The 10,000-nt window shown below is 51.4% G+C and overlaps 1 protein-coding gene across 1 annotated transcript in view; it reads right to left on the bottom strand.

The window, feature by feature from the left end:
- The window catches only part of unc13a (unc-13 homolog A (C. elegans)), a gene marked incomplete at both ends in the record, with an annotated part of 53,607 nt that overhangs the window by 18,177 nt on the left and 25,430 nt on the right, over positions 1 to 10,000 (bottom strand). The window contains 14 exon segments of the mRNA XM_080536042.1: positions 350 to 493; positions 2,394 to 2,490; positions 2,895 to 3,021; positions 3,589 to 3,674; positions 3,948 to 4,081; positions 5,029 to 5,163; positions 5,312 to 5,401; positions 6,425 to 6,436; positions 6,438 to 6,494; positions 6,786 to 6,905; positions 6,907 to 6,940; positions 7,529 to 7,692; positions 8,984 to 9,099; positions 9,349 to 9,518. Coding sequence (XP_080392168.1) covers positions 350 to 493; positions 2,394 to 2,490; positions 2,895 to 3,021; positions 3,589 to 3,674; positions 3,948 to 4,081; positions 5,029 to 5,163; positions 5,312 to 5,401; positions 6,425 to 6,436; positions 6,438 to 6,494; positions 6,786 to 6,905; positions 6,907 to 6,940; positions 7,529 to 7,692; positions 8,984 to 9,099; positions 9,349 to 9,518 — 1,486 coding nt within the window.

Below are 10,000 nucleotides of genomic sequence, written 5' to 3' on the forward strand. Positions count from 1 at the left end.
AGGCGCTGGCCCACTCACTGGGAGCAATTTTGGGGTTCAGTGTCTTGCCCAAGGACACTTCGACATGTGGCCAGCTGGGGCTCGAACCGCTGATCTGCCAACCTTGTGATCATTACAGCCACAGCCGCCCCAGAAGGTTTACTCGTGATCTACTTCAACCAAATTCTTTAAAGTAAAGATACTTCAGTATCAAACCACCATTCCCCATGGCGTTCCTGATGCGTTCACAAAGAGACCCCGTCCTCCGATTTTTACCTCCACACTAGCCTCCCCCTGGTGCAACAGAGTTGTTGACGGCACGCTTTGATTTTGGTCGCGGAGTGTAAAAAGTAGTAAAAAGTCACCCAACCTTGGCGAACCGCTTCATGTAGTGGCCGACGATCTGGGGGTCGGGACACTCCAGCTTCCGGATGATCTCGAAGCTCTGGTTGAGCTGGGAGAAGACGTCCACCACGGAGCAGGAGAAGAGCGCGTGCTCCGACGTCACCTGGAACTGTAGGGGGGAGGGGGGGGGGGGAGGCGGGAAGGAGGAGGAGGAGGAGAGGAGACGGTGTTAGAAGAGAAGAGAGAGAGAGAGAGAGGTGGGACACCAGGTCCTTAGCAATTACAGAGATTGTCAATGGGACTAAAGTAATTTGGTGAGAGGGCTATGTAGATTTGAGTGTCATCCGCATAGTTGTGGTAGGCAATTCTGTGCTTTTTTTATGATGTGTCCCAATGGAAGCATTGAATAGAAGGGGGCCAAGGATTGACCCTTGGGGAACCCCACATGTCGTTTTAATTTGGTCAGAGACAAAGTTGCCAATGGAGACTTTGTCGCTTCTGTCCTGTAGGTAGGATCTAAACCAGTTTAGGGCAGTGAAGATGTGTTGGAAAAACAAAGGAGGTAGGAGGAGAGGGAGAGCAGGTTGTGATGGAGGGAGCGGAGGAGAGGGAGGAGAGGGAGGAGAGGAGGTTGTGATGGAGGGAAAGGAGGAGAGGAGGTTGTGATGGAGGGAGCGGAGGACAGGGAGATGAGGTTGTGATGGAGGGAGAGGAGCAGAGGGAGAGGAGGTTGTGATGGAGGGAGAGGAGGAGAGGAGGGAGAGGAGGTTGTGATGGAGGGAGAGGAGGAGAGGGAGACGAGGTTGTGATGGAGGGAGAGGAGGAGAGGGAGAGGAGGTTGTGATGGAGGGAGCGGAGGACAGGGAGATGAGGTTGTGATGGAGGGAGAGGAGGAGAGGGAGAGGAGGTTGTGATGGAGGGAGAGGAGGAGAGGGAGAGGAGGTTGTGACGGATGGAGAGGAGGAGAGGGAGAGGAGGTTGTGATGGAGGGAGCGGAGGAGAGGGAGAGGAGGTTGTGACGGATGGAGAGGGTGAGAGGGAGAGGAGGTTGTGATGGAGAGAGAGGAGCAGAGGGAGAGGAGGTTGTGACGGATGGAGAGGGCGAGAGGGAGAGGAGGTTGTGATGGAGGGAGAGGAGGAGAGGGAGAGGAGGTTGTGATGGAGGGAGAGGAGGAGAGGAGGGAGAGGAGGTTGTGATGGAGGGAGAGGAGGAGAGGGAGAGGAGGTTGTGATGGAGGGAGAGGAGGTTGTGATGGAGGGAGAGGGCGAGAGGGAGAGGAGGCTGTGACGGATGGAGAGGGCGAGAGGGGGGTTAGAGAACAGTTTGTCTAGCAGGGCTGTGCTAGTCTCAGAAGTGCTGGCCTTGTTATCGGGCAGACAGACCCAGGTGGGAGCCGCTCCGTCTGTCTGTCTCCCTGCCTCTAATTGGCTGGAGCGGAGTCTGTGGCGGCTCCCGCCGGGGCAGCTGGGTAATGAGGTGAGGACAGCACCAATTGGTCAGAACCAAGCCCATTAAACCACTCTCCTGTCTATCTACTATCTACCCTACCTGAGAACACAGTCTCTACACTCTCTACTCTACACACGGCAAACTTTCGGAGAATAATGTCTTTATACAAAGAGACTTCCTGAGAATATCTTCCCGAGAAGACGACGTCTTTGTGTTACAGACTTTCTGCTTCAGCCTACTGCTGTGTCAGCGCTTCTACTGTCTCTGTAGTCTTTTGATCAGTGTTGGGGAGGGAGGCAGGGGGAAGAAGGGGGAGGCAGGAGGAGGAGGGGGAGACAGGGGGGAGGCAGGGGGAGGCAGGGGGAGGAGGGGGAGGCAGGAGGAGGCAGGGGGAGGCAGGGGGAAGATTGGGAGGCAGGGGGAGGCGAGAGAGGAAACTGGGGCAGATAACTTTAAGGGTTAATGAGAAGGGACAAAGACAGGATTCCAGTCATTGTCTCTTCCTACAGGGATGGTGACTCAGCGTTTACAGAGAGACGCAGAGGAGATGAGGAGAGGAGATGAGATGAGGAGAGGAGATGAGGAGAGGAGATGAGGAGAAATAACCAGGAAGGTTTACCCCGTCCTTTTTGTCCCTCTCCAGCGCGCCGTGCTGGAAGTCTCGAGACACTTCCTCGTTCTCGTCCAACCACTGGATGACGAACGGCTCGAACCACCTATGATCACACAGGGCGGGGGGCGGGGTTTCATACATCGTCAATCATCACATACTCATCATACACATCACAACTTGAGGTCATTTTCACCGAAACCAGGATGGGCTTGTTGGGTAAGTTACTGGAGGGTGAGTGAGTTATGGGTTATTGAAAGGGACAGAATATCAATACCACTGTGGGATGGCAGTACAGTATATTCATAGTCATGTACACGTGTTTGATAGCAGTGTGATCGAAGCTGAATTAGATGTGAATCGAAATAATCATTTCAAAGCTTCCATGGATTCTAGTTGGTCTTGTTACGGATGATAGAGGGGTATTTGTCATGGGGGTATTGTTACTCGAGGTGCCAGCCAGGTGGCACAGGGGGGGGCAGTTTGGATGGCGCAGGAGGTAGCACTCACGCTGGGTACTCGGGCACTCTGCTCTTGAAGAAAGGGAGGTCTTTGCAGTACTCGTTGTACAGCCACTTGACTTTGAAGTGCAGGTTCATGTAGTCAGCACTCTTACACAGCCGGTTCTTCTCATGCTCTGAGTGGACGGAGAGAGGGAGAGAGAGAGGGAGAGAGGGAGGGAGAGAGAGGGAGGGAGAGAGAGAGAGAGAGAGGGAGGGAGAGAGAGTGGACAGAGAGAGAGAGAGACAGAGAGAGAGGGAGGGAGAGAGAGAGAGGGAGAGAGAGAGAGAGAGAGAACAGAGAGAGAGAGAGAACAGAGAGAGAGAGAGGGAGAGAGAGAGAGAGAGAGGGAGAGAGGGAGGGAGAGAGAGAGAGAGAGAGAAACAGAGAGAGAGAGAGAACAGAGAGAGAGAGAGGGAGAGAGAGAGAGAGAGAGGGAGAGAGGGAGGGAGAGAGAGAGAGAGAGAGAGAGAGGGAGGGAGAGAGAGAGAGGGAGGGAGAGAGAGGGAGGGAGAGAGAGAGAGAGTGGACAGAGAGAGAGAGAGAGAGAGAGAGAGAGAGAGAGAGAGTGGACAGAGAGTGAGTGTGAGAGAGAGGGGGAAAAAAACGCAAAAGCAACTAATTAAATACCTAACTGACTGAAGAGTGTCTTCACAGAGATACGCTACTACCACTGAGGTGGCGAATATCATCCAATGCTCACCCTCCATGGCATACTTCATATCCTGGGCAAACAGGTTCCACATCACCTCGGCACTGATTTTACCCACGTTGAGCTCCTGGGGAAACCTGGGATCGGGGGAGGGGGGGGGGGGGGAGAAATGCAAGGAGAAACACATACAGGTTAGATAAAGATGTGTCTGTCGAGGAAGGGATTGTTGTGGGTTTAATGAGCGCAGAGGGAGAGAGGGAGGAAGATGAGGGAGAAGGAGAGAGAGAGCGAGAGAGAGAGAAACAGGGACAGACACAGGGAGAGGGAGAGGGAGAGGGGGTGAGAGGGACCGAAATAGAGAGAGAAACAGATGGGAGAGCAAAGAGGCCCTAGCCAGGGTTGAGACTCACTGGTTGAGGCAGGGCGTGTACGAGTTCTTGTCCTCCTCTATGATGGAGACGATGAGGGTGATGAGTTTGGACCAGAAGTCCAGGTTCTTGATGCTGGGGCCCTGCTCCTCTGGTGGGACCGCCCCCTGCTTGGCCTGGAGGGGGGGGGGGGGGGAAACACATGACGTTAAAACCACACTAGGGTACTTAGGGAAGAGCAGTGGTGTAGTCTACGTGATACGCAGGACTACGCCGTATACCCACTAGGAAAGGCCAAGCATTTCCATATACCCACTTAAAAATGTGTGAGGATACGTAACGGCGTTTTGTGACAGAACTTTCACTTTCATTCATAAAATTCACCCCGTCCGTGTTACGAAGCACTTGAATTTTGGACCATTGGGACTGACTATAGCTTCATATACCTTCAACGGGGGGAGATGCGACATGAATGTCAAAATGGGGTTCAGTGTCTTGCCCAAGGACACTTCGACATGTGGCCAGCCAGGGCTCGAACCGCCGATCTGCCAACCGTGTGATCATTAGACGGCGGCTCTATCTCCTGCGCCAGAGCCGTCCCAAATATGTATTATTATTATTATTATTTTATTATATCATATTCTGATTATCAACTGTGGTCCATAGCGCTGTGAGTCCTATTATACTCTATCTATAGTACTGAATATATTATATAAATATAGTGTATAATAATTACTGCTCAAACTCTGCTGAGCAGGTAATGAAGTCTTCAAACTGCAAATTACAGAGCTGACTGCTTTGAAAAGAGCTGACAGAGGGAAAGAAAAGTATGCCAGCCACTGCGTGGGGGAGGAGGTGGGGGGGTAAAACTGTAGAATGATCTGGCAACGATTTGAAACAAAATATCGCAAGGCCCCTCCGGATGCGAATGTTTTATTCAAAGGGAAAGAAATAGCACTTTTGAAATTCATGAGAGGAGTCTGAATCGGGCTGCGTTAATGAGACGAAAACAAGGCGTAGAAATCTCTGTCTGAAATCCTGTCAGCCTCACACCCACACACACACACACCCTGAGGTGAGAACACACACACACACACACACACACACACAGCCCTCAACTCACCGGGTCAGTCTGGTACTCCCGGCTGTAGAGCTCGTGACAGTTGTTGAAGATATACTCGTAGGTGGAGTTGAGGCAGGCCTTGACACAGTCCTTCACCACCTGGCTGGCCCTGGGGGGGCTCTGCAACTCCTGGACCTGAGACACACACACACACACACACACACACACACACACGCACACACACACAGAGAGAGCCTGAAGCCTTTAGACAGGGGCTGCCCTGCCCTCTTATCCCCTTCTCGTCACACAGGCCCAGGGGGAGAGTGAGAGAGTTAGTTAGTACCTTCATCCTGAAGAAGGTGATACTGGTGAGCAGGTCCACGGTGGACTTGAGGTCCTGAAGCCTCTCAGGACTGCTGGCAGGGAAGTTGTTCTGGAGGAGAGACAGACAGAGAGGCAGTGAAGAGAAGGAAATAACAATCGCCCTCCCGTCATCTTTAATATACTTGTCTGAGCTGTATGTGTCCCATGTGTCTGTGTGTGTGTGCGTGTGTGTGTGTGTGTGTGTGTGTGTGTGTGTGAGTGTGTGTGTGTGTGTGTGTGTGTGTGTATGTGCGAGCGCCCATGTGTGTGTGTGTGTGCATGTGTGCGTGGTGCGTGTGTGTGTGTGTGCGTGTGTGTGTGTGTGTGCGTGGTGTGTGTGTGTGTGTGTGTGTGTGTGTGTGTGTGTGCATGTGTGTGTGTGTGTGTGTGTGCAGGCTGGTCAGAGCTCTGGTGCTGAAGCAGCACTAAAGCCCCTCAGTGCTTCACCTCACCGCCCCCGTGTGTGTGAGCTGTCCACTCAATTAACACATCAACCTCCTTTCTCACACCAGAGAGAGACAGAGGGAGGGGGAGGGGGGGAGTGGGAGGGAGAGAGAGAGAGAGGGGGGGGGGGGAGTGAGAGAGAGAGAGAGGGGGGGGGGGAGTGGGAGAGAGAGAGAGAGGGGGGGGGGAGTGGGAGAGAGAGAGAGAGGGGGGGGGGAGTGGAGTGGGAGAGAGAGAGAGAGAGAGGAGAAGAGAGAGAGAGAAGAGAGAGAGAGAGAGAGAGAGAGAGAGAGAGAGAGAGAGAGAGAGAGAGAGAGAGGGGAGAAAGTGGGAGAGAGGAAAGAGAGAGAGAGAGAGAGAGAGAGAGAGAGAGTGGGGGGGGGGATAGGGGAGAATGAGAGGCCCGGAGGCCCTGATACTCTCAGCTGTCTGAGGCTTATGGGCCTGTTCTCAGATCAGAGACGGACGAGACTGTTAGAGTGGATAGAGAGAGAGGGGAGGAAGACAAAGTGCTTGGCTCAGAGAGACTGAAGAGGAGAGAGAGAGAGAGAGAGAGAGAGAGAAGAGAGAGAGAGAGAGAGAGAGAGAGAGAGAGAGGGGGGGAGGGGAAGCAGAGATGTAAGAGGGCAGATAGTGTAAGAGACATTACCCGGTACATGGAAGAGGTCAATCCTTAGGGAGTTATGGAGCTGGTCGAGGAGCTTCACGAAGCGCTCTTTCTGTTAGCATACAAACAACAACATCAGCCACAACAAGCTTAGGAATTCATGAAGCTAGCCTAGCCTAGCCGTTAGCTTAGGTTAGCCATTGAACACAGGGTTTGATGCTTGGGCCACTAGTGTTATTAGGCACATTTATTTGTATAGAACATATTCATACGACTTAATGTAGACTCATAGTGCTTTACATAAAACATATAATAAACAGATAAAATAACAATTAATAAGTGGGAAAAGAAAGAATTGGCTCCATCCACCCTCCTCCTCCTCCACCGTTATGGGCCGGCTCACCCCGAAGTTGGAAGCGGCGAATCGGTCTGAGGCGGACACGTTGTTGGCGGCCTGGGTGGTGTGGGCGTAGTAGGCGTTGATGTTGGCCAGCAGGGTGCTCATGACGGCAGGCACCCCCGGGACACATGTACTTAGACGACAGGCAGGCAAAGTGACTGTGGATGGAGGGACACACACACACACACACAGGCACACACACACAGGCACGCAGGCACGCAGGCACGCAGGCACACACACACACACACATACACACACACACGCAGGCACGCAGGCACACACACACACACACATACACACACATATACACACACATACACACACACACACACACACACACACACATACACACACATATACACACACATACACACACACACACACACACACATACAGAAGCAGGCAAGGACAGAGATTTCGTCAGCTATTTTCATGCTAAAATAAATAAAATTAAATCATAAAATAACACAAATCAAACTTCTGTCCGTCAATTTGTCAATTTGTTCAATTTGTTCTGTCCATCAAACTTCTGTCCGTCAACATTTCCCCATTGGGGACAATAAAGGTTTGCATTCATTCATTCATTAATGTGTTCAACGCCTGTCCTAACTTTGGGATGTGAACTAAAAAAAACAACAACAACCAAAATGCCTACAGCAAATTACAGTCTGGTGAGATGCTTTGATGTTGTTCAAAGTCAGCGTTAGTGTCAGGGGCTCAACTAGGTAGGCAGTGCTAGAGCTTACGTCATGGCCTGGTAGATAGACTCCACCCCGTAGCGCATGGCAAACTCATCTACGATCTCCTGAGGAGTCTCCTCGAAGTACACCTTCCACGCATCATCTCCTTTAGCATCTGGGATCTTCACCACCCCCGAGGTCTGGATGTCTGTCACATAGTGGAAGAGGTTCTGGAGACGGAGAGAGAGAGAGAGAGAGGGAGAGAGGAGAATAGAGAGAGAGAGAGAGAGGAAAATAGAGAGAGAGAGAGAGAGAGAGAGGGAGAGAGAGAGAGAGAGAGAGAGGGAGAGAGTAGAATAGGGAGGAAGAGAGGAGAATAGAGAGAGAGGGGAAGAGAAGAGAGAGAGAAAAGGAGAGGGGGTGGGGAGAGAGAGAGAGAGAGAGAAAAGGAGAGAGAGAGAGAGAGAGAGAGAGAGAGGAGAATAGAGAGAGAGAGACAGAGAGAGAAAAAGAGGGGATGGGGAGAGAGAGAGCGAGAGAGCGAGAGAAAAAGAGAGGGGATGGGGAGAGAGAGAGACAGAGAGAGAGAGACGTGGAGCAGGGGGTTTATTAAGGATTATTAAGCCTGTAATGAGAGGGCAATGACAAGGCTTGACTGAGGACGTCCCCCTCACTACCGCCCTGGTTAACGTGTGTGTGAGCAGGAGAAACATCCACACATCCAGACTGGAGTACACAGGGTTGTTCAATGAATCATTCATGACAGTCTGTCCCACAGAGCCATTCACAGTACCAGTCACTTCTGTCACTATGAATGGACCAGCTAGTTCTATGGCCAACAGGGATTGCCTGCACACTGCATAATGCAGTAGCTAAAACTAGCTGTCGGTGACAAGCTACTGTGACAGTGACACTGTGAGGTTATTTGATGGTGCTGTAAGACAGTAATAAGCAGAGCACAATTGGGAGCCTATAATATATAATAGTGCGGCGATTGATATTGTTTTCCCACTAGCGTTTGCTTCAAGTATAATACTTGGAATGTTTGTTTTTATGGATGTCCGCAAGCCACTGCAAAACATCGAAGCATTTGCTCCACGTAATCATTTATATACCTCGCAGTTCAATAATACGCTATTAGTTGCTCTGTTAAGGTCAAGCTATTTGCAAACCTTGTCCTGAAGTAATAGAGCGTATAAATAATGGCTCGATAGAAGGCTATGGCTATTTAACATCAAATAGAAAAATGATCCGCAGTCTAACTAAGCTCACAAAGAGTGGAATTATCTGAAACCTTTTCTAGGTCGATTTGTTTTGGTCTTTGTTTTGATAGACCGATGCATGCTGGGAGACTTTATACAGTATTATCGGCTGTTTCGTCTGGAATGGCACCCACACACACGCACACACACACACACACGCTCGCTCGCACACACACGCATGTACGCACGCACGGACACAAGCACACACACACATGCACACACACACATCCACACACACACATGAACACACACAGCTCACCTCGTGCAGGCAGGTATATTGAACGTGATAGGGGGCGACCGTCTCCTCTCCTTTGATCTCTACGTTGATGTGCATGCGGATGGCTCCGGACACGGCTGACTTATCCGTACGCTTGTCTGCAAACGACCAAAGACACTCTCAGTCCACGACACATCACGTCTCTTCTTCTAAAGACGTCGTTCAGTGTAACTGAGACACCCACATTGTCTGGGGTTGCTTGTTTCACAGATACAGAACGATTAAAACGATGGCACTTTCAGCAGACTCTCCATGGACTCTCCGATGAAGATGGATCTGTTTCGCATGAAACTTACTGGCCACACACACCAGTATTATTGAGCCCTGAGCCCGGGAGCTGTACTGACCCAGGTTGTACCAGACGTCCATCTCTCCGCTCAGCGTCCGGACCTCGATGATGGTCTGCCCCAGGAAGTCGTCGGACTCCCGCTTGAACTTCTGCTTCACGCGGGACTTGATGTCGTCGTCCTCGTCCCACACGCGCACCTTGATGCGGTCCGAGGAGTTGTGGCACTCGCTGGCGAACGGAGACGCAAGACGGAAACAGACACTCTCTCAGTGTGAGGGGAAAAGACACTCTCTCAGTGTGAGGGAACAGACACTCTCTCAGTGTGAGGGAACAGCCACTCTCTCAGTGTGAGGGGACAAGGGAACAGTCACTCTCTCAGTGTGAGGGAACAAGGGAACAGACACTCTCTCAGTGTGAGGGGAACAGACACTCTCTCAGTGTGAGGGAACAGTCACTCTCTCAGTGTGAGGGAACAGACACTCTCTCAGTGTGAGGGGAACAGACACTCTCTCAGTGTGAGGGGACAAGGGAACAGTCACTCTCTCAATGTGAGGGAACAAGGGAACAGACACTCTCTCAGTGTGAGGGAACAAGGGAACAGTCACTCTCTCAGTGTGAGGGAACAGTCACTCTCTCAGTGTGAGGGAACAAGGGAACAGTCACTCTCTCAGTGTGAGGGAACAAGGGAACAGCCACTCTCTCAGTGTGAG

Source organism: Nansenia antarctica, assembly GCF_963989245.1.
Source record: "Nansenia antarctica genome assembly, chromosome: 7".
NCBI lineage: Eukaryota > Metazoa > Chordata > Actinopteri > Argentiniformes > Microstomatidae > Nansenia > Nansenia antarctica.